The sequence below is a fragment of the Gossypium hirsutum genome, chromosome A13 (assembly GCF_007990345.1).
Source record: "Gossypium hirsutum isolate 1008001.06 chromosome A13, Gossypium_hirsutum_v2.1, whole genome shotgun sequence".
NCBI classification, from domain to species: domain Eukaryota; kingdom Viridiplantae; phylum Streptophyta; class Magnoliopsida; order Malvales; family Malvaceae; genus Gossypium; species Gossypium hirsutum.
Window position 1 is genome coordinate 82,174,061 of NC_053436.1, and position 24,768 is coordinate 82,198,828.

General features: G+C 33.4%; 2 protein-coding genes and 1 non-coding gene across 8 annotated transcripts; 2 read left to right on the plus strand and 1 right to left on the minus strand.

Annotated features, from left to right (window-relative positions):
• Positions 1-9,032: 9,032 nt before the first annotated feature.
• On the plus strand, positions 9,033-12,473 carry LOC107890461 (pentatricopeptide repeat-containing protein At3g61360). 2 transcript variants are annotated; one of them, XM_016814900.2, is made up of 3 exons: positions 9,033-9,230; positions 9,345-9,351; positions 9,861-12,473. In XM_016814900.2, the coding sequence occupies exon 3, from the start codon at positions 9,954-9,956 to the stop codon at positions 11,457-11,459; it is 1,506 nt and encodes a 501-aa protein (XP_016670389.1). In that variant the 5' UTR covers positions 9,033-9,230; positions 9,345-9,351; positions 9,861-9,953; the 3' UTR covers positions 11,460-12,473. The 2 variants fall into 2 exon arrangements, with proteins under 2 accessions (XP_016670389.1, XP_016670380.1); XM_016814891.2 differs by lacking the exon at positions 9,345-9,351.
• A 2,254-nt stretch (positions 12,474-14,727) lies between these two features.
• On the plus strand, positions 14,728-20,479 carry LOC107890468 (uncharacterized protein C630.12). Of its 5 annotated transcripts, none has more exons than XM_041084704.1 (13): positions 14,728-15,272; positions 16,090-16,149; positions 16,217-16,395; positions 16,861-16,996; positions 17,629-17,724; positions 18,188-18,248; positions 18,345-18,445; positions 18,648-18,682; positions 18,773-18,830; positions 19,109-19,183; positions 19,253-19,410; positions 19,505-19,768; positions 19,993-20,479. In XM_041084704.1, exons 1-13 carry the CDS (start codon positions 15,126-15,128, stop codon positions 20,237-20,239), a joined length of 1,617 nt encoding a protein of 538 aa, XP_040940638.1. In that variant the 5' UTR covers positions 14,728-15,125; the 3' UTR covers positions 20,240-20,479. The 5 variants fall into 5 exon arrangements, with proteins under 5 accessions (XP_040940638.1, XP_040940641.1, XP_040940642.1 ...); XM_041084707.1 differs by having other exon boundaries at positions 19,505-19,755; XM_041084706.1 differs by having other exon boundaries at positions 15,137-15,272; positions 16,085-16,149.
• Positions 20,480-24,343: 3,864 nt separating this feature from the next.
• LOC121212805 (small nucleolar RNA R71) lies at positions 24,344-24,450 on the minus strand. The gene has a single exon (XR_005908179.1). It is a non-coding gene; the product is annotated as a small nucleolar RNA R71 (small nucleolar RNA).
• Between the last annotated feature and the right edge of the window lie 318 nt (positions 24,451-24,768).

Here is a 24,768-nt window from a genome sequence, read left to right on the forward strand (position 1 = left end):
GCCCATCTACATATTTTTTTCTAGAATTTTTGATTGGGCCAATTAGTACAGTTTATTAGTCAAATTCTCCCATGTTACAGGGATTGACTACACTGACCTTTGCGCATTACGACTTAGATATCTCCCTGTACAGGGCTTCAATACTGATTTGGTTTGTTTCTATAGAAACTAGACTCAAAGAGGAATCTATACATATATGGCATGACTCCTAATTATCTCTGGTTAATTTATAATGAATTTCCAAAGTCGAAACATGGAATCCAGAAACCGTTCTGGCCCTGTCTTACGAGAACCTGAATATCTCTTAACATACTGTTCATATGACCGTTTCGTTACTTTCCCATGAAAATAGATTCATCAAGGTTCGTTTACATAATTTATTCACTATTTAATTCCCTTCCTACTATTTTTAGTGATTTTCCAAATCTACATCACTACTGCTGTCAGCATCTGCCTTTAAGGTAGACTTTACCTATTTCATAGTTTCCATGATTCAACTAGCCCTTTTAGCATAAATAGCACAAATTATGATAGTGATTAACCATTCCCATGGCCAATCCTTGTTAAGCATATCCACACCTCTCAATAACCATGTCCATACCAAATGATTATAACATTATACTCAAACATATATAAGCCATTTTCGCATGGCTATCCAAAATTATACAAGTCCAAAGGGTCCATGACCCACAACAAAAAGGGTAGTCCTATACATGCCATTTCGAAGTTCAACCAAAATTGTACCAAAAGGGGGGCTTTGATAGTGTGGGCGACTTCGACTTCAAAATCCCGAGTCCGATAGCTGGAGAACCAAAATCTATAAAACAGAGAATCAAGGAGACGGAGTAAGCAATTTATGCTTAGTAAGTTTTGAACAAGGGATCCCAGCACAACAAAAGTATAGCATTCATGTAGCTAAACGGATAATTCCATATGCACAATTTTTCAATATCATACTTACTTCACATTACCAACCCTTTTATTCATACACAAAGATCAACTTAGCCAAAGGCCGGTAGCTCATTTATCAACTGAGCGAATACTTATTTGTAAGGGCTCAACTAATTCAAAGCACATACGAAACATACCTTAATGTTGGGATGTTTCAAGCGTATTAACTGAAATTTTTACAGCAAGATCATTCATTCCCAAATCACGTACCTTCGGAATTTAACTGGATATAGCTACTCGTTCAAATGCCTTCGGGACATAGCCCGGTTATAGTAACTCGCACAAATGCCTTCGGGACTTAACCCGGATTTAGTAACTCGCACAAATGCCTTCGGGCTTAGCCCGGAATTAGTATCTCGCACAAATGCCTTTGGGCTTAGCCTGGAATTAGTATCTCGCACAAATGCCTTCGGATCTTAGTCCGGATATGGTCACTTAGCACAAAGCCTTCGGGACTTAGCCCGGACATCATTCAAATAACCATGCACATTTAACAATAAATCATGGCACATTCGTATTTCATTTTCGTTAGCAAAACTCAAACACAAGACACTTATCATTCTTGCAATTTCGGCTCAATAGCCACACAAAGAGCATGATTTTAATTTGCTTAAAACATGATCTAATCAAATCATAATTTAAGCTCTTTTACTCAAGAACTTACCTCGGATGTTGTCGAACGATTCCGATAGCTATTCGACCACTTTTTCCTTCCCTTTATCGGATTTAGTTCCCCTTTGCTCTTGAGCTTAATTAAACAAATAAATTGATTTAATCATTTGAGCATCGAAAAGAGGAACACAAGGCACTTAGCCCATATTTATACATTAGACATTAAAGTCACATATGTACGGAATCATGAATCAAACTCAACATTTTGGCTAATTTTCCCCTTTGGCCGAATTTTCTAAGCCAAGACAAAAGCATCAATATGCTTGCCTCTAACCGAATACATGCAACACCAATCTCCTTCCTATGGCCGAATATGCATGTCTATGTTGGGGCCGATTGCAACACTTAATACATTCTACAAGTATGGTCACTTGTATTGACTAAACACCATTTTGTTTCAAGTTCAAAACTTGGCTAATACACACATATATACACTAGTAAAGCATCCTCTCCCTTTCCATCAATTTAACACATGCATTACTCATTAATATACAAAAATTATATTCGGCCTTAGCACACAACTTGCTAGCCGATTCTTCTCCATCTAGCAACCAATGCACATATGTGCTCACTCAAAAATGCTAAAAAGAAGATTCAAGAATCATCAATCCACCATCACATGCATCATTATCAAGCTTCATATTTAGCATGCAATGGCATTAACACAAAATCCACCTAGGCCGAATATCATCCCCATGACATAGCAAAGATTTGAACCATGGGCTAATTAGAACTCAAGCTAGCAACTAAAAAAAAACATGCATGAATCTCATGGCACAACCTCAAACATACCTTGATCTAGATACAAGTATGGCCAAACCTCCTCCTAATCCTCTTCCAAACCAAACATGAAGCAAGAACTCCTTCCTCCTTCCTTAGAATTCTCGGCCAAAAGAAGATGAAAAAGGATGAACAAAATTTTTCTTTTCTTTTCTTTAACTCACGGCAATGGGGGGGAACAACCACACACTTTTTTTTTTGTTTTCATCATATTCCCTTTCATTATTTTATGCCCATGCCCCTTATTTTATCATACTTCCCATGACACACTAACTCAACATGTTTATGACATGTTCTTGCCCATCACACTTGGTCTACCATGCTTGTCATGGCCGGCCACTACTAATTAGGGGGGAATTTGACATGCAAGTCCCCCCTTTTTATTTCATGCACTAATAGGTCCTTATGCTTTGACCTATCACATTTCAAAATTTTCTCACATAAGTCCTATTTACTAAAATTCACCTACAATTAAACAAAATTCAAACATGAAATTTTCACACATGCACATGTACATATAATGAGCATCAATTATGACGGTTAATTATTTTTATGACTCGGTTTAGCGGTCCCGAAATCACTTCCCGACTAGGGTCAATTTTGGGCTGTCACATTGGACGCCTTCAGCTTTTTGACATTACACATAGAAAGAAAGATGGATCTTCTATGACTACTGAAGTTGCAAAAATTATGGTATATTTACTTAATAAAGTTTGAATTATTTTAAATATTTATCATGTTTAGTTATAATGGTTTAATTCATCGTTTGTAATGTAAATAATGCCAAGTTATGTTGCATTTGCTTGATTATATATTTTGTTTCTAACTCTTTAATTGATTTATTAGGAGAAACTAAAGGATAAAGGGGCGGAGTATGAAGCTATGGCTTTAAGTGATAGTTCTGTTAATCTAGATGACATTGATAATCGAGTTATTACTGAAGTTTTGGGTCCTGAAAGGTATAGTCGGGTTCGATTTTAAGGATCTTTCAATAGCCCAACCTAATAATTTGGATCCATCTCGTAGCAATACGTGCCTTCAACGAATTAGGCTCAAGCTGAAGTTCAGAGGTTAAGAGACCAGATGGCTCAGATGCAAGCGAGTACAGTTGAGCAAATTGCTAAACTTAAAGCGAAGGAAGCATTGAGAGAAACAAAGGCTAAAAGAAAATATGATGAACTCCAGCTACAACTTAAAGCGGAGGCGGCAGCAAAGGCAACAAGAAAATATAACGAACTTCAACTACAACTTCAAAATATGATGAAAATGTATTGGTAGAATCAATCGCAGCATCCGCCATCTTAGACTTTTGTTTTCTTATTGTGAGAATATCTTAACAATATAACTTTTGAATATATTTTGTTATTTCAATTATTAAATTAGATAATATACATAATTTTTTCATGATAGTATCATTTAGATTTGAAGTTTTTTGTTAGATTTGAAGTTACAGGAAAATATATTGAAAATTCGGGTTCTATATGAAATAAAATGGGTTGGTAATATCTGTTAATGTTAGTAGCATTTTCCTACAAGTGTCGCTATAGAACATGATCTTTAGCGGTGATTTTACAACAAGCATCGCTAAAGAACATGATATTTTGTGTCGATTCTAGCTACAAACACCAAAATTTGCTCAACTCTCTTGTAGCATTTGTAAAAAAAAAAAGGCGCCGCTAAAGATCATGTTCTATAGTGGTATTTTCCCACATAAACGCCACAAATTTTAGCGGCGAAAAAAACACCGCTAAAAACCTGTTTTGTTGTAGTGCTAAAATGTAACATTTTAAACATAAGTAATTAAACATAACTTCAGACAAACAAAAGTGACAATTTTAATAATTATAAAATAGTTTTCCATTTCTCCATTTCTTTTAACATAGCTTTTCTATATTTTCCATTTGTTAAAACTAGTCCCTATACTTTTATTTTTTAAAACAATTTAATTTTTTCTTTTATTTGTTTATTTGTTAAAGCCAAATATATTTGATTACATACTTTGTGTGTAAACCCAGAGATCATTTTCAATTACTGCAAGATGAATAAAATCGATCCTACTAAATTAATCAATATCGATTCTTCTTCGATATATAATAGAATATCGAGCTAAATTCTACCAAAGACATTGATTTGCTTATCATATTAATGCCAAGAACTAGAAACCATGCTAACCCTAATAAGATTAGAAGGGTTAACCAAATTTATAAGAATCTTCATTGAAATACCAAGTCCAAGCAATTCTATAAAATCATCATAATAATCCATTTTTGGATTCTTTGTATAGCTTCAACAATAATTGTAAAAGATCAGAAATCCCTATTCACAATTTTCTATAATAAGCAAAAAAAAGATTAAAAAAGAATCTTTATTCTAGGTTTTCATTGAAGATCAATACAAATTTGTTATCCTAAGCTGAAAACATATTAAAAACTAATCAAAAAGGAAGATTAAACAGAACGTACAGGAAATACCCAATACCAAAATAAAAGTATAGAGACTAGTTTTAACAAATGAAAAACATAAAAAAAACTATGTTAAAAGAAATGGAGAAAGGAGGAAAATAGAGTGAGAAGCAGAAGAAAATAGAAAATAAAAAATAAAAAAAAGTTAAATACATAAAAGAAAAAACTAAATTGCTTAAAACGAAAAAATATAGGGACCGATTATATAATTAAACCTACAATTTTTGTTTAAAATAATTTAACGTACAATGTTAACTTACCGTTACACTATTAACAGCAATTAACAGTTTAGTTACTAAAATGTTACAATACGATAATATAAATGACTAAAACGTAATATTTTAAATATAAATAACTAAAATATAATTTGAATCAAACAAAAATAATTTTTTAATAATTTATCCAAAATTCTATAGCGGTGGGACCATAATGAGGTCTACCTAAACTTATCACTATCCTTTTTTCACAAAAACCAATAGTATTACAACATGTGGAACTCTGACAGGAATACTAATGGAACTTAAAACAATTATTCTGAAACTTTTATTTTATATAAAAATTAAATAAAACATAAAAATGAAATTCAAAATAAAAACAAAAAGTTCATAAAAATTTGGCGTTGTTTAATTTTCCTTCATAAAAAAAATTAAAACACATTAATCAAAATTAAACAAAACGTAAAAAATAGAAACTAAAAATCAAACAAAAAAACCCACAAATCATTAAAAATCAAACAAAAAACCCATAAATCATTCAAGAATTTTCACATTGAAAAAAATGAATCCAACGAATTCATCTTCATGCTCCCACAACTTTCCATTCATTTTTACAAGAAGCAAAGAATCACTTTCACCCTCTCATGCTTTGAAGCATGTTTGGTTGGATGTATGCAAGGATAGATCCGAGGGGGACGTGGGTCGTTTTTTAGAATTTTTAAATTTTATATATAAATTATCATATATTTTAAATTTGGTGTCTATATTATTTAACATTCCTTTTTCTTGGCCAAATTGTATTTCATATAATTTGCCCTCTTAAGCCATAAGGATATACTTTATATTAACAAAGTATTTTTCAATTTTTAATTATATAACTTTAATAATAATAATCAAATATTAATGTATGATGGGTTTTGAAAGATTAAACTTAGAGTCCAATATTGACTTTAAAACCAAATTCAAAAATTAATTGGTTTGGCTCATAGCCCCCCTTGGAGTAAAATCCTGGATTCGTCGTTGAATGTATGACCATTCCATTTAGGCCTTATTCAATATGCTACAGTAATTCTAAAGTTCGGTTCACCAAATTAGCTATTCGATGCAATAACTATTACACCTCTATTTCTGACAATTCTATCATGAGCTCTTAAAAGAAAAACTAAGATAAGTTTAGGCAAATCTTCAAAAAATAGTCTTTAGATTATGTAAGAGTGAAACCTCATGTTAAAATCGAAATAATCAAATTTAAACTTAAAATTGTAAAGTAGGATCTATCATGTCAGATCATCAAGAATAAGAATATATGCAAAAGCGTACCTGAATCCATTGTTGGAGATTGCCCAGAAGATTTTGATCTTCCAAGAAAATAGTTTTCTTCTAGTATATCTCTCTGATGGGGATGGAAAAGAAATATGAGATAACCCTATTTCTTGGGGACCATTACTTTTTTAAATAACAAATTATTAATCAATTTTGAGTATTTATAATTTGGCCCCTCATCAAATTATAAATACAACTTATGGTATCTATACATTATTTCTATGACACTTATAACATAACTGGTCATTTTATTTTGTATCACACTTTATAATAGCATTATACATTATACATATGTGCCCATAATTGAGGATTTTAATCCAATAATCTCCCACTTGGGCAACATATATTTCCAGATAAATGTACAACCTTATGAGCTCAAAATTACTATCATATAACGTGTATTTTGTAACAATCTAGTCCATCAACTATATCCATATAGGATAAAAGTAGTTTTTTTCATATTAATCATAAATAAACTCAGCAATGGTCACATATACAAATATAGTCAAATGACATAGATTAATCATGGATGCATAGCATGGAAATTACATGCGATGTGAATCAAACATGCCTATTTCCAACTAGTCCTCCTTAAACTTAAGTGAGGTCAGTATCAAAATAAGAAAACAGAGTGAATAAACTGAATAATTCATTTCTGATCAGAAAATAACTAAATACATAAATGTCTGAAAACAAACATAAAGTAAATAAAATATAAACTCTCATTAAACCATGATGTCTTCAATTAATAAAACACTCATACAAGCAGTGTGCTCGTGAAAGACCTTGGGTGGTAAACCTTTTGTGAGCGAATTCGCTATCATGGAGTTTTTCTCAATGTGTTCTATTGATATTTATCCACTTTGCACTCTTTCTTTCACAACTAGGAAATTTAGTCAATATACTTTGACTCAAATAAGCTCCTTTTGTTGTTGGGATACAACACTGCTGACTTATTATCACAAAATAATTTGAGTGGTCTTTCTACATTCTCCAAAATGCGTAGCTCGTGACAAAATTTTGCAATCGTATTCCATTGTTGCCTCATAGTATGCTACAAGCTCTGTTTCCATACATAACTTTCAATTTAAAGCCTAGGATTACAGTCCGATTTCACCAAAACTCATTAGGGACCTTCAATTTCTATTCTTACCAACAATTCATGAAATTTTTGCATTTTATTCAATTTGGTCCCTAATGTATGAAACTAATAACTAAGCTTTACAATTTAGTCATTTTCTTATACTAAGCTTAATTTCTAACAATTTCACACTAATTTCACTCAATTTTCAATAATCACAACTTCAAAAAACTTTAACAGTTTTACAAATTGGTACATGAGTTAGCTAAATCAAGCTCCCATGACCTCAAATCTATAAAAATAATGAAAATGGCTAGGGACTTACTTGGAATTAAGGCTGAAAGCTTTAAACCTAAGTTCATCATAAACGTGATTTTTCAAATAATTATAAAAATATAGAAAATTATTTTAAAAAAATTAAGAATGAAAAGATATTGTAGAAAAATATTAAACTTATTAAAAATTAATAAAAATTATTTAAAATTAAAATAAATATTCAAATTGTAAATTCATTATAATCGAGTTACAATTTATTTAAATATTTAATAATTATTATGATGACTTACTATAAATGTAAAAAAGTTGAAATGAAAAATAACTAGAAAAATAATGTAAAATTTAATGGAAGTGAAAAGTTTTGTTTTAAGCAGTCATTTGTCCCATATCTTATCCATTGTTAAGCTACGGATGACAATAGACCGAAGCAGAAGAGGGGCAAATATTGCTAAATTCACCGTTTCACAGTTAGTACGTTCAGCTTCACTACTCGTCCTGCTCTATTATGAATGTATAATTTTGAAAATCACTACCAGTTCCATGGACGTTAGATGCATCCATCCAGGCCCTATCCTACACCACTTCAATTTATGATTTACTACTTATTTTTAATATTTTCAATATTACATTATTACATTTTTGCCTTTTTAAAAGTTTATATATATAATGATAAAATGATACTTTCATATAATGGAGTGAGTCGAGGTGGGGTAAGTAATTACCATAACTGCTTTATACTCACTATCCAAAAGAAAAAAATCCACCCCACATCCACTTTTCAAAAGAAAAAAATTTGTTTGAAGCGGATCGGTTTGGAATCTATTTATCGATTCGAGTTTTGCAATCCATATGCTAAGTGGATCAATTTGATAAAATATGTTACAGATTTGGATAAAAAAATGAACATTTAAGGAAATATGGTCAAAATAAATGAGGTGAAATATAAATACGACTCACTGAAAAATAAAAAAGTAATAGATTTTATTATTTTGGATTTGGGTTTTGTGAGTGTTATTTTAATTTTAGGTTAAGATTAAAATTTAATATAAATAAATTTTTAATAATTTAATAATTTTTCAAAAAATTATCATTCTTATTAAATTTTAAATAATTATCTAAATATAAAAGAAATAAAATACTATCAGACTCCTCCATAATATTTAAAAAAAAAACACAAACTTAAAATTAAAATTCTAAAACTAAAATTTAAATTTCAAAAAATACAAGCCTCCGTAAATTTAAACCTAATCAATTTTCTAACCAGTGTCCTGCAGCACCCACCCGACCCACAACCCAACCCTACCGACCGCCCATACTCAAAATCTCCAAAATTATCTTCCATTCTCCGTTTCTTCCTGAAACTTCAAATAACTTCTCTTTCACAATTAACAGCCCGCCCAGCATTACAACATCGAATCCTTTTTCTTTCCATGGAAGATCAATCATCACTGAACTTTAACGACCTATCAGGTTTCTTACTTGTTCTTTTATTGTTTTCTCTTTTTTGCTTCTTTTTCTTTCCCACTGCACTCCACTTTAGTTGCTACTCATCTTGAATCTGTTTAAATTTTCTTCACATTTCAGATATGAGGTACTTTCCAATTTACTTGAAAAAAGAAGAAACAACTTGGATTCCCCTTTTGTCAATTCTGCGTAATTGTAGTGCTTTCAGAAACAGCATTTTGCTTCGCTTTATCGTTCTATGATTGACTCGCCAGTCTTGGTTTTCCTTTTGGATTTAAATCATGACAGTAATGGGCCATTTGCCCATTCGGTTTATGTACTTTCTAGCAGTGTGCTTATTAGACAACTGGTCAATTGTGAAGTGGAAATTACATATCCCCTTTCACTTATAATTGAACCTTTTTTATTTGTAAATGTTTCGCTAGCAAGGGATTATGATAAATCCTAGTGAATATGCATTCAAGCTTCAATGATTCGGTAGTTTCAGACTTGAATTCACAATAGTTGATTCCATTAGGAATGCAGTAAGCTACTGGGGTGGAATATCTCTTTGTGAGCTTGGTCTTATCGGTTTGTCATTTGAATTTTGAACAAAAATATCTTGATTACCTGATGTGCTTTGTTTTGTTTATGCAGGCAAAGGGATGAAAAAAGTGACCATTTTGGCACAAAATGGAAAGGTCGAATTGGGTTAAAAATTTCCTACCCTAGTTGATTTAGGAGAGAAAAATGATCTCATTATTGCAAATGATGAAATCTAGTCAACTTCTTCAACTTCCAAGAACAAATCTATGCCGTTTTCTCTCCGTTGCCTGCAAATCTTCCAGCCTCTCTCCTTTTGCCTCTGAAATAAAAACTGAAGTTGACAGAATCACTAGAATTATCAATGACCATTCGTTTCCAGATGAACCACTTGAACCGACCCTTCTCCGGCATATCCCACCTGTTTCTCTTTCCTCATATTTTGTGGAGAGTGTTCTTGGTCGTCTTTTTGCGGCACACTCAAATGGATTGAAAGCCTTAGAGTTCTTTAAGTACTCCATCCACCATTCTCAGCATGCTCCAAGTGTGGGTGCTTTTGAAAAAACACTCCATATCCTCACACGTATGCGCTATTTTGATAAAGCTTGGGAATTGATGATGGATATGCAGTGTTCGCACCCTTCCCTGCTTAGCCTTAAATCAATGAGCATCATGTTAGCAAAAATTGCTAAATTTCAATCCTATGAAGACACCCTTGAAGCATTCAAAAGGATGGAGACTGAAGTTTTTGCTGGGAGGAATTTTAGTACTGATGAGTTCAATGTTCTGCTTCGAGCTTTTTGCTCGCAGAGGGAGATGAAAGAGGCCAGATCAGTATTCCTGAAGATGCATTCTCGATTTCCAACTAATACCAAGACCATGAATATTCTGCTTTTGGGATTCAAGGAATCGGGCAATGTTACTGCAATGGAACTTTTTTACCATGAGATGATTCGAAGAGGTTTCAAGCCTAACAGTATGACATATAACATCCGAATCGATGCTTACTGTAAGAAGGGATGCTTGGGGGATGGTCTGCGGCTTCTTGAAGAAATGGAACGGGTCCACTGCTTGCCTACACTTGAAACAATCACTACTTTGATTCATGGAGCTGGTGTTGCTCGAAATATTCCAAAGGCGAGGCAGTTGTTTGATGAAATTCCTAAAAGAAATTTACAGCTTGATGTTGGAGCTTATAATGCTATGATCAGTTCCCTTATTAGGTCCAAAGATATACATTCTGCCATTGAATTGATGGATGAGATGGAGAGAAAGCAGATTGAGTATGATGGTGTGACGTATCATACAATGTTTTTAGGAATGATGAAGTTGAGTGGCATTGAAGGAGTTAGTGAGCTTTACTGTAAAATGCTAGAGAGAAATTTCATTCCTAGGACCCGGACAGTGGTGATGCTAATGAAATTTTTTTGTGGAAACCAGCATTTGCATTTTGCTTTAAATTTATGGGATTATTTATTACAGAAAGGGCATTGTCCTCATAGCCATGCACTGGATCTTTTGGCAACAGGTTTGTGTTCTCGGGGACGGTGGCAAGAAGCATATCAATGCTGCAAACAAATCTTGGAGAGAGGAAGGCATATGAGTGAATCAGTTAATCATATGATGCAGAGAATTCTAAAGCAGTATGATGAAATGGAGAAGTTGATGGAGCTCAACAGGATGAAAATGAAACTGCAATCTGTTCTGCCATAATCTGGCAAGGAACCAATCTGCTCTACATGCTGAGTTATGGAAGTAACAATATTTCTTGCAAAATATATAGAAGCTGGATTCATTTTATCCAAGTGGATTTTGGACCTTTTTGACATTGAATTTGATGATAAAAATTTCTTTAAAGATGCTATGTGAGTCCTATTTGATAAGGTTACTCCCAAGTCCTATTATGGTAATTGGACAGGCAAGTGCCCAGACTCAGCAATGCAGAAAGGTGTGCTGGGAGAGGCAAAAAGACATCACTCCAGTGAGAAGAGCGCAAGGAGATTCACCGGACCTCCCTAATCACCAAGTTGATTTTGACATCATGTTTGGTTGGTTAGGAGGGAGAATGGGTGCAGTATAGCTTGGCAAATTCGGAGAATGGATGGCGGATTATTGTCACGAGATGCACTAGAATTGTTACTGATGATAAGCACTTCATTGAGCCTTTTATGATTAGGGAGATTCCTTTAGAGACAATTGTCAGGAATCTGTGTGTATTCTGGGGTGAGGGGAAGTGGACCCTTAGCTTGGTTAAAAGACCAATGAATAAATCAAACTGGAGGTTTGAGCCCATGATATATGACTTTAGATCACTTGCAGGAAGGATGCCAGGATTGGGGTTTAGTGAATGACAATGTTAAACGCAGAGAAGGCTTAACAACCTGGCAAGGATGATAACTTTGAATGACAAGTATCGAGTTTAAAATGGCTCTTTCTTTTACTTTTGCTTATGCTTATAAGTTGATCTGCTGTTTAGTTTCTTGTTTTCAGAGTGTGACCCAGTGAAAAAGAGTTATTGAAATTTAAAAGAAGAATTCCTATCATATGTTACTAGTTTCAAAATAATTATCATTCCCTTATCTGTTTTCCTTTCCTGCACACATTTTCACCTCATCTGCTTTAATCATGATCAACACTGAGTTCCTTTGGCCATTTGCCGTATCTAAGGATAAATTTTGTTATTGGAGGACATAAATGCAGTTCAGTTGAGTGGTGAAGTTCTTTTCACTCGAGTTCTCTTTGTTATTTTCTGTTTTTGCCCGTCTGCAAAATCACTGTAATCCTGAGTTCCATCCTCACCATTTTGGTGTTTCCTCCTACAGAGGCAAAATTTGTAGAATTGATGCTGTTTGTTTTTTTCCTTATTTGCTGATGTTTCTGTTGCTAATTTCCTATGATTTTGGAATAGGAAAGCTAACAAAATTGTTATATTAGTTGATGCTGGTTATGGAGTCAAGGCTTTTGTCATAAAATGGCTGGTGCTGACATTTCTATAGAAAATGTCAAATGCTATAAAAAATTTTTAGGATATTAATGTACCATTGCAAGAGATTTGGTTCCCAAGGATTTGTCATAGGATTAGATTTTGAGGAGTATGCAACGATGCGAATCCTGCTGTTGGAAGGACTTTTGGAGGTATTTGTTGAATGGGTGGTAGTTTATTTTATTTGAAAGACGTTTTGGTGTATAAGAATTAAGATAAATTTGCTATTGTGGATGGAAATTTGATTAAGCTATTAACTGCACTTATTTTTAATATTCAATACCTTTATTATAACCTTTAACCATATCTTAGATACGTGTATGATTGGAGGGTTTCTTTAGGGATGACAATGCATCAAATATAAATAGTACTGTCCATTAAATACCTGCAATTATTAAGTAATAAAAAATAAAAAATTTATATTCGAATTTGTAAATTTGTTTTAAGATTTGAATCCATTTTTTTCGCATTAAATCTAAATTGTATTGTACATGAAATATCTGCAATTATTAAGTAAAAAAGTAAAAAAAATTAAAAAGTATTTCAGATATTCAAATTCGAACAAATAAAGAGGATTTATATATCCATTATCTAAATTTGTATTTGTTATCTGCAAAAAAAAAAAAAAAACAAAAAACAAAATAGATTTACATAATGGATATCCAAAGGTTAATATTCATATTTTCTTTGAATCCCTTATTACTAATAATTTGAATATCTAAATCTAAATATTATCCAAATTTATAAATATATGAATTTGTACTATTTATTTCCATCCCCATGTTTTCCTTGAATTACTGTATATTGAATTGGTTAAATGCTCAAATTTAATATTAAGGTTTTCAAATAAGTACTTTTTTTTAAACAATGTTTTGTGAAAAAAATGAAATGATTAATAAAGCCTTTAGGGAGGGTAATAATGACACCCTTAATACACTTACTCCTAACATGTTTGAATTAGTTCTTTAGTACACCAAGACTTTTAGTGGCCCATGGAAATGAAACTTTATGTTGGAATCTAAATCCTATAAATAGTTTCACTATGGCTAGTGCTAACACTTCTATTGTGAATAGAAGGAATCCTAGTGTTGAAAACCACTTTAACTCTTTACCCTAGTGAAAGCTTATTGGGAAATCTAAAGTCTTTCCTAAAATACGAATCTTTCTTTGGAAATGTTTCCTTTAAATTGTCCCAACCAGAGCATTCTTTGGTAGTAGGGGAATAAATATAGAGGACAAGAGTTCATTATGCCTAACACACTAGAAACACTTAGCCACTTACTAAGAGACTATGCAGTTATAAAACAATGATAGAATTGAATTTGGCCAAGGGAGACTAACTAAAGCGTAAATAATATTATGCTTCACGAATGATTAGAGAAAAATGACAAGAATTGGCATCATCTCTATAGAATTTCTTAGAAAGTGATTTTTGCTTCTATGTTATGATAAATTTAATTGTCTCAAAATGTCGTCATTTTTCATGAAAGAGTCGAGACAAATCAAGTAGCTCCATAACTCTTTCTAAAGTTGTAGAATTTCATGCTCTATCTACACCTCTTCATAGATATAAACTACTTACAATAATAGATATCAAATAATAACCATCCCTCTCAAGATGATTTAAACTAAACACAGATAGTTTTGTTCTTGCTAATCTTGGAAAGGCAAAAACACATATGATCATTGGAGATAATATAATAAATTAGGTTATTAGAGTTTATAGTTATATCTCACATGTTATGAGTGTTCAAGCGGAGTTTTAAACTTTTAAAAGTAGTCTAATGCTTGTTAGGGACAAGAAGATAGCTAATATTATTGTAGAGCTTGATGGTTCGGTTGTTATTAGTTTGATTTGTAACAAAAATTTGATGAATCCCTTTTTGTATACCCTTAAGTAGCCTAGTTAATATCCTCTAATCGTGGACTTTTCACTTTTGTTGTCGACAGCCACCGAACTATTTATTACCCATTATGCGTGCCGAGTCCATCAGAGTTATGTTTAATTAATCTATCAATGTTCTTTATGACAATAAAAAAAGCGAAGAAAATCCTGAGCCTGAGGGGTTGGTTTACTGTTAAGTTTTAACCGACAAATCTTACCATAGCTGACGAGCATCCCGCATACCTGCCCAAGTCGTAACATAGTCTACTGTGTCTAACAAAAATAAAGGGAAAAAAGAAGAAAAAAAAAGCGTATCTGAACGCTTGTTTATGTCTTGACTCTGTGGTGATCTTGTTAGGCTCAGGCTTTACTGCACTGATCCGCCGGATCTCGTGGCCGAGTCTCTTTCTCTCTCCATCGTCCCACCGAAAACCTTTATTATCCAGTTGTAGATCAAACATTCAACGCCAAAGGGTTTCTTAAGTGAATCCGAGCAAGAAAGAAAGAGTAGATGAAAGGGCACGAGAAATTGACTCTGCTTCTATGCCTAATATGGACTGCAACCATCCTTTACGGCGAGATGTTCTCCTTTTACATGCCCTTTCTCTTCTCTTGCTCTTGGCCTCACCTTTCCTCATCCTCTTCTTCCGATTCCACTGTAATTTTCTTGTCGTCTCTTTTCACTAATTTGATCTTCATTTTTCTTTTTGTTTTATTGATATTTGAATTGATCTCATTTCCATTACTATTATTAACATGTTCCAAGCTGAGAATATGTTGATTTTAGAAGATGCAATTATAAAAGCAAATTTACTTTTGAAAGGGTTGAAATATGCAGAAATTTGAGTTCTATTTAGCCACAACAACAACAAAAAAAGACTGAAAGCAATCAGTGGTGGGGTTTAGTATCTTTTTAATAAAATTTACGTTTTAACTTTCAGCATTGGGATATTTTTGGTATTAACAATTGTGCTGTCGATTCCTGAGGCTTTTTGCTTTCAGAAGATATGTTGAAACCCAAACTTCAATGATTCAAAGCTAATTCCCTATATTTGATTAAATTTTAATTACCCTAAAAGATTACTTATTTATGTGTGAAATGCTCTACTCATTTTTATCTTTCCGAATGAAAGAAAGTAGCAAAAGCATCAAATTAACATTTGTTATCAGATCATTTTTCTTTTGGTTATTTACTTAGATAAACTGGAATGATGCTTATTTAGTGCTAATCTGTTACACCTAGTACAAAGGAATCTAGTGTTTGAACTATACTCATTATACATTTCAGGAATTCTTGGCACCTGTTTAAGTTCCTTAAAACTATAGTGTGCTCAATTAATGATTCTCTGGGTGTGATTATGGATGATAACACTGTATAACTCAAATAGAACACATTGATGCAGTTTATTGCGCATTTTATCATGCTCATGAGCGAATCAACAGAGGAACTAACAGTTTTTGTTTTGCAAGTTTAGATGAATGGAAAAGGTTATGCGGCTGATTATGTCAAAGTGGCTGTTATTGCTGATCCACAGGTACTCTTGTCCTCGTCCTGTTATTCATCCTTGTTGCATTCTAACATATATTTGTTGTCTTTAACAGATCATGGACAAAACCTCCCTTCGCCTGCCGTCTAAATCACTTGCTTTGGAGTTTGTACAATTCTATACAGATTTGTTCATGCGCAGAGCCTTTTTCTCATCCATCCTTCCTTTCAAACCAGAAGTGATTTTGTTTTTGGGTGATTATTTTGATGGAGGTCCTTATTTATCAGATGATGAGTAAGGCTTGTAACTATCTGTTTTTACTTAAAACTTCATTTTAGCTACTTTGTTTGAAGTTAAATCATCCATGGAAGTATGCCTTTTCTGGATCTGGCAAGCTTTTCCAGATGAAATTACGTAACATCTTTATTTCAAAATGAAATTCAAGGCATTAAACACATTCTGGTAAATAAAAAATTTTAAGTGTAACATCATGTTGTCTCACATGGATGCTTTACAATAAAATTTTCTTCTTCTTTTTTCCCCCAAATTTCTGTTTGGGAGTTTGAATATTTCCACCATGCTTATGCTTTTATATGCATAGTATGAGGCATTACTAGTACTACTACTAACACCATCAAGATCACCTCTTCGTATCTTTGCTTCACTATTTTCTTTGTCTAATGAGGAACAGGTTTTGCTTTGAAACTCTTCAGTTACCTTTCTAATTTAGAGTGCCCTTGACATTGTTTAGTTGATCAGATGGCAGGAATCGTTAAGCCGTCTGAAGCATATGTTTGGTCTAAATACAGAAGAAATACATTCCACTGTTAAAGTTTACCACCTTCCTGGAAACCATGATATTGGTTATGCAACTCTTCAGTCTCATAAACCAGAGGTATTTACTCGTGTTAATATTAAAAATGAGGTTTACGTTTTTAGAACTAAGCATGATTTAGTTTCAGTACTTTTATTTGCATTATGTGCATGGAATGACTGTGATATGGAAAAGAAAGAATTGAAGCAAGAAAAAGATTAAAACTAAAGGAGGGCCAAAATGATAAATTTCTGAGTAATTTTGGCAGCATTCATTTAAGTTAAAGGAATGGCTCAGAGGGTCCAAATATGATTGATGTTAAATGTATCTAGCTTACTGCTGTGATAGAATATGATAAAGAGAGAATTGGAGTGTGGAAGTGACTGAAAATGAATGGAGATCTTAGGTCAGGCTAAGTTAAGTGTTACATTTAATAGGAAGTGTACGTCTAATAGAGAGTTAAATTGTTATAGATGTGACCTTTACACTTTTCACTTTGAAATTTTCTGAATATGCAGTTCTAATTTGCTTCAAGTTGTTGGGTTAAGGGATTTCTTGGGTTCAGTTGAGTAAAATTCATTGTCTGTGACTCTTTATGTTATTCATGAAAATTATATGTTGCTTTTTTGACAAATATGGTTGCTCCACTGTCTTATGCTTTTGGTCCTTTTTTCTTCAGAAATAGATTAGCTTATAGTTTTACATCCATGTAGGTGGTTAGACGGTATGAAAAAGAATTTGGGAGCAGAAATTATCAATTCATGGTTGGAAAAGTGGAGTTTGTAGCTATTGATGCTCAAACTGTGGATGGTAAACAAGAAGGCATCTGATTCTTGCCTATCTATTGTAATTTTTTGTGCTAGGGATCTGATAGCATAAAACTTGAATTTCTTTGATCTTCTCCTCATTTTTCACTTTCTCCTTTTTTCCCTAACATATAACTATACGAATGCCTGTAATTCTACTAGGAAGTTGTTTTATCTTCCAAGTTGAACGAGACTGTTTCTCAAGACAAGAAGTAATGCTTCTGCAATATTGCATGTTTTATGCCTTAGTATGTCCGTCATAAATTGTCTTGTGTGTTCTCTTTAGTTGCTATCACTTATGAAGTAATTGAGTCATTAATATGTTATCAAATGTCTCAAATGAAATTTATAGACAAATATATTGCGTTCTAATTGAGACACTAAAAATATAGGGACATTTAATTTTCTGGGTTGATATATGTCCCCTCGTGTTTGAAAAAGGCTCTCTAACTTTGCACCCTTTGCCGCGAATCAAGAAGGAAGTGTTGCTTCAGCAACTTGGAATTTTGTTAGCAACGTCTCATCAGGTTTATGACATTGACATTTGACTTGCATTCCCATGTTTTGTCAAGTTTGGACTCAACTGTATAAATGATTTTTATCCATTTATCACATTTCTTTAGATCGTCAATTACACCCAAGAGTTTTGTTGAGCCATATTCCATTATATCGGCGGGATTGGACTGATTGTGGACCACATCGTGGCTCTCCAATTATCAATCAGGTATTCTGGTTTATTATTATCATCATCATCATCATCATCATCACCATCATCACCATATCTGCGTTTTGTTGAATGAACATTTTTTTTTTGTTGTATGCGTTTTATACAATTCAAGAGGTATTATTTGTCCCTCTGTAGTGTTTCTCAAATTTGAATCTAATTGGTATTAAAACTTACGTATTCCTACACTTTTCATTCTCAGCGAATACGGCATAATATTTATGATAAAGAAGTAAGGTAAGCCTCTTCCTCTTTTCTTCTTCCTATAACAGGAATCTACTGGCTTTTGAAGGTTATACTCTCTTGATGGTTGAAATCATAATGCAGTTATCAGAACTACATCACTGAGGAATCATCTAACCAATTGCTAAACTTAATCAGACCAGTATGTTTAATCCTTTCCTGAGCTGATCTTGTACGTGGGCATGCTCATTCATGGATATAAATTCGTATGTATGAATGCTTGCATGTATGTACATAATGCTTGCACGTATATATATATGTTTGTGTGCGCATATACATATATGTATGCATGCACACACACTTACATGCATATATGCATACATATGTACATAGAGAGAATTTTTTCGGACTTGCATTAGAAAACTAATGTTTTAAGCCATTTCCAACAACTTGCCTGAGACATTTTTGTGGTTTTGGCAGGTTATTGTTTTATCTGGTCATGATCATGATCAGTGTACAGTGACTCATGAGTCAAAGGGTGGACCTGTAACAGAGGTGAGCATATGATGTCTAACATATTTACCTTTTATTCAGGACTTGACATGTTTAGCTGATAACATGCAGCACACTTTAGGGACTATAAGCTGGCAGCAAGGGAACCTCTATCCATCTTTCATGCTGTTATCTGCTAGAAAAACTCCACTCTCAGATACATCTTTGCCAGAAGAAGCTGTACTTACTCGTCTGTGCTTTCTTCCAATGCAAACACACATTTACATATGGTAACTATTTTATAAGGAATAAATGGTTGTAGTTTCCACTTATGAGCTTTAATATAGGTCTGAGTAATATTTCTTTGAAAATTTCAAATTTCAGGTATATAGTACTATTTGTTTTGACCATCCTTTCTCTCCTTCTGTGGCCAACAAGTGGTCTGAGCTTTTGTCATCATCAATTTGATGATATGGTGGAATGTGTCAGAAAGTTGATAAACATCTATAGAGATGGGACAAAAGAGAAAAATGAAGACGAAAATTACGAGTATGAGATGATTTGGGGTGCAGATGGATCGATGCATCTTGTCAAAAAAGTTTTAGCCCAACCTGTCACACGCACAAATAATATAGGTCCAGTAGAGAGGTGCTTCAGATCAATATCTCCATATTTTTCAGTCCCATTAATAAGTACCTTTAGATGAAAACTGTAGCATTACTGTATTAGTATATTTTGGCTTTTATTCGATTAGTTTTATGTTACTCATTGCATACCGCCATTTGTAAATTTACTAGGTATTCCCTTTTGAGATTGATATTTTCAGAACTCTTATTCTTTCTGATTCCTTCTCTTTGTTTCCATTGTTACAGGGGCAATGCTGTGATGAGAGCAACTGCTAAGAAGAGTGTTAATCAGCTGACAGAGGTCTGCTTGAGTATGGAAACAAATGCAGATTCTGAGGTTGATCCAAAGAAGCTACCACCTAGAGCAAGCAAATCAAAGGCGAAGATGGTAATACAGAGGTTTGTTCGCACATTCCGAATGCTTATTCTCATTGCTGCGGTGAACGTTCCTCTATACATGATGTTCTTGTTCAAAGATTGGATTGACAAATAATCGTATCAAACATAGTGATATTCTGCAAAACTGAGTTTGTCCTTTATACAGTTAGGCATATCAGGCTAGTAGTAAGCTTCAATTTGAATTGCAAGTTGATCTTTTGTTTTTCTCTAATATTCTAACTAGTAGCTAGAAGCGAGTCCTCTTTTTTGCATTATGTGGTTTATAATTTAAAGCTTGAGAATGTGAAGATAATTTCTTAATGCTTCAATTTTATTAGGGAAAATCCCAAAATTACACATGGATTTTGGATATGCAATTTGATATAGAAATTTGATTTTGATTTAACTTTTGGATATTAACATAGTTAAATATGTGCACTTATGACATAAAAAGAAGGTTTTATTCACAATTTAGCTTTCAAAATTTACATATTTTTTCATATTGGTATTAAATTTTTTTATCCTATATTAGTATCCAAACTTTGTTTTAGTCATACATTTTGGTCCAAAATTGAAATTGGACCTTACAGAAAGGACCCAAGCAGAAATTAACATGTGGATGATATTATCCTATGTCATGATAATTATTTTGTCAATGAACAAATTAAAAATGGAAATGCTTATTTTTGGAAAAGCTTTCTTATTGGTTGGACTTCTATGGATCCACTACACCTACTTTGATTAGGCCTTCGGGCCTATTCTTTTGTCCAGTCTTACAGTTTTATTTTTGATAAGACAAAATCCATATGCCTGCTTGATTTGGATAGAGCCTCTGATCTTCTCAACAAAATGATATCCATCCAAGGTGGATATGATAGGATTTGTCTGGATATTGAATTTCAATGTCCTTTTCTCGGTTAAAAATGCTTATAAGCATTTTTATCAAATAAATTACAGTACTTTTATGCGGGATCTTCAACAAGCTCCATGGAAAATTTTTTGGCATTTCAAGATCCTCTTTAAGATGAAAAATGGAAGATATGTAAAAATAACCTTCCCACTAAAGATCCTCTACCCAGGAGGCTCTCAACCAACGACTCCTTTTGTCCCCTATGTAAAGAAAATGGAAAAATCGTTGATCATCTTTACCTAAGTTGCACCTTTGCAAGACTAGTTTGGTTCGGATCCCCACTTGTTCTCCACACGAATTCCTTGAATGGCACTTTTATTTTCAACTGGATACTTTAGTGGCTTCAAGATAATGATATTTCAACTGAGTTCTTAAGAAGTTTCTGCACGAATATGTCTTGCACCCTTTGCATTATTTGGAAGTCAAGAAACCACCTCATCCTTCAAGGTACAAGTCCTTGCCCCTTCGTTGTGACAAAAAAACTCTCATATATGTTTCAATCAATCCTCAATTTCTTGTCACAGAACGTCAGCCATTCTCAATAGCAGGGACTTCAATTAACCCACCCTTTAGATGCCATTAACATTCAATGGTCGTTTTCTCTCATCATTGTTCACAGCAGACAAAATAATTTAATTGGAGGATTAACAATTGCTTAGAATACCAATAGATTTCAACTCATATTTGTTCATAGTTTCAGATTTGCCAACAAGCTTCTTGCCCATATCCTCATCCTTTGCACTATACTCCTGCTTTTTAGAACTCATAACATCAAATCTTGTAGGTTGTTGAGTATTGACAAGAAATAGAGTAACATAATCCTTGGACGCTCTAAAGTAAGATGGAAACTTCAACCTGCCTTTAAAGATATTAATCTCTCATTTAGGACATAACATTGTTTTGCATCTAGTGAACACATGTCAATTAAAGAGCGAGGCTTTCCATTGGGCTAAGATCCGCTTCTTAATCTTTCATTAGCAATTACTTGACCTTAATTATTCTTGTCCTTATACAAAAAAAAATCCTAAACTTGTTTTCATCCATGGTAAAAACTTCTCCAAAAAAAAAAAAATCGAAGTTATTTTAGGCTAAATCATTCACCACTCAACAATTTATATTTGATTTGCCGTAATTTGGTGTAACAGATTAAATTAGTTTTCGCATTTGAAGAGCTTGAATACAAGCATTTTTATTATGTTTTAATCAAGTTTCTTAGTTTCGTTTACATTCAATAAAAAGTGTAATTTCAGTCTTTTATTGACCTTAAGGGCTGAATGAGGCCTAAAGGTGAGCTAACATACTTTGTGAGTGTGTGTAAGATCATTAGAAGGTGTACCAACTCAATATTGGTCACTATGTTGGAACACGGGGAGTTTGATGTCGCAACTTAGGGAGCAGAGAGCAAGAATTCCAAGACTGCCTTTAGTGTCGTGACACCACCAAGGGATGTCACAACATACCCCTGAAGCAACCTTGAATAAGAGCATACTACCTTCGATGTCGCGACGCAGGCACTAGGGTGTCACAACACCAGTCTTGTATGAAAAATACTTACAAGCCAAGGGCATTTTGGTCTGCACAATCAAATATTAAACACGAGAGCGTTGGCTAACCTAGGGTTGAGGACGATGACAACCCTAAATCTATAAATAGGCTCATTTAACACTTGTTATGGACAACTTTTCATACTGTATAATTTTCTTTATAGTTTCAGTTTTTAGTTTTTCCCTTTTCTTAGGTTTTAGGCTATTTTCAGTTTTGCACTTGTTGGAAGATCTGATTTGTGGAACTCAATGAACTCTTTTTGGATTTCGTGCTTCAATTAAATACAATTCAGGCTTTTCTTAAACTTTCATCTCTTGATTTTCTATTAATATTCATCTTTTATATCAAGGTTATTATGTTTTTGAGATCCATGAGGAACTAATCTTCTTATGGGCAATTAGCGAGTAGATGTATGATTAATTGATTGTTGTACAGAGTTTTCTTAGCAGATCAACTATTTGGGAGAGGAAGAAATTAAACTCTAGGTTTGATGACCCTAGGAAGTCATCTAGGTGAGAATTAACCTAAAATTGGTATGGCCTATCCGTGAACACCGTAACCCTAAATTAGTTTGGACTGTGAGGTTGAGAGATAAGTAGTTCTTGATAACTTGTAATTCTAGTGGAAGATCGAGAGATCCTGTTAGGGTAACGACTAGTTGGTTGAACAAGGAACATGAAGAAACAATTAGTTATTACTACTGAAGTGAGTTAGTCATCTATGCTTAGATTTGATTAAGTTTCCATAGCAAATTTCCCAAAGTTTTTCCATTTATATTATTTTATTTGTTTAGTTATTAAAAACTCTCTCTTTATTTAAAATACTAATTAGCTCTATTTGTGCTTAGGTTAGGATTAATTTAATGCTCGTCTCCCTTGGGTACGATCCTAAGAGTGCTCACTTACTTTGTTATAGCTATATTACAACCTGACCTGTATACTTATGTATACCACTTATTTAACAAAATTTGTGTAGGATTTCTACTCTAGATGTTGGTAGGTCCGGAGGCAGTCAAGTTGTTAGTACCGTTGCCGAGGAGGCAACATTACTAGATTAATTTTAATTTATGCAATTAATAGGATAATTAGGAAATTCTTAAATTATAGATACAATTTTATTTTTTTCTTTTCTAATTTTTGTTAACATATTGTATTCCCTCGTTAGGTTTAAAGTATGACTCACAGTAGGGGAGCACCTATAGAGCCAACCACAAATCTAGAAAGAATAATTTGTAGGAATCATCGACAACAACAACAATAACAGCAACAATAGATGCAGAACCCACCACCTGTTGTGGGCAATATACCTCGTGAGAACCCACTGTTCAACGAAGCTAACGGTAACCCACTAGACTTACCACCACTGTCACAGCTACCTACAAATATGGCGCGTAACGGAAGAACTCTAAGAGAATATATGTTACCAAATCTAGACATGGTTCTAGGGAGTATAATAAGGCCTACTATTACGACCAATAATTTTGAGATCAAATTAGCAATAATTCAAATGATTCAAAATAATCTCTAGTTTACTGGTACAATGACAAATGATCCAAACCATAATTTAAAACAACTCCTTCAACTTTGTTACACATTTAAATACAATGGGGTCACCGGTAACGCTATTCGTTTTCAATTGTTCCTCTTCTCCTTAATAGATAACTCTTTCTCATGGTTAGATTTGAAGCCATTGGGATCCATTACGAAATGGGACGAGCTCACAGTAAAATTCCTACCAAAGTTCTTCCTTATTAGCAAGACAGTCCAACTAAGGAGAGAGATTTCTATGTTTAAGCAATTAGATGGAGGAAATTTCTATGAAGCTTGAGAGTGCTTTAAAACATTGATTCAAGAATGTCCATACCACGGACTACCTAAGTAGTTATGATAGCAAATGTTTTATAATGGGTTGGATGCATATGCACGATCAGGGTTAGATGGAGCAGCATGAAGAGCTTTGATGAATAGGACATATGAGGACACATATGAACTGATAGAAAACATGGTGATGAACTCATGCCAGTAGCTAACTGAACGCTATACATATGGCCAAAGACCATTTATGGTGAAGACTGTCTAGAAGGATGACATATACCAACAATTAAAGGACAGACTCAACTACATTGAGGCTTCGAATAATGCACTATCTATATTTGGAGGAGACAAACCACTCTTCCACTATATTAACAA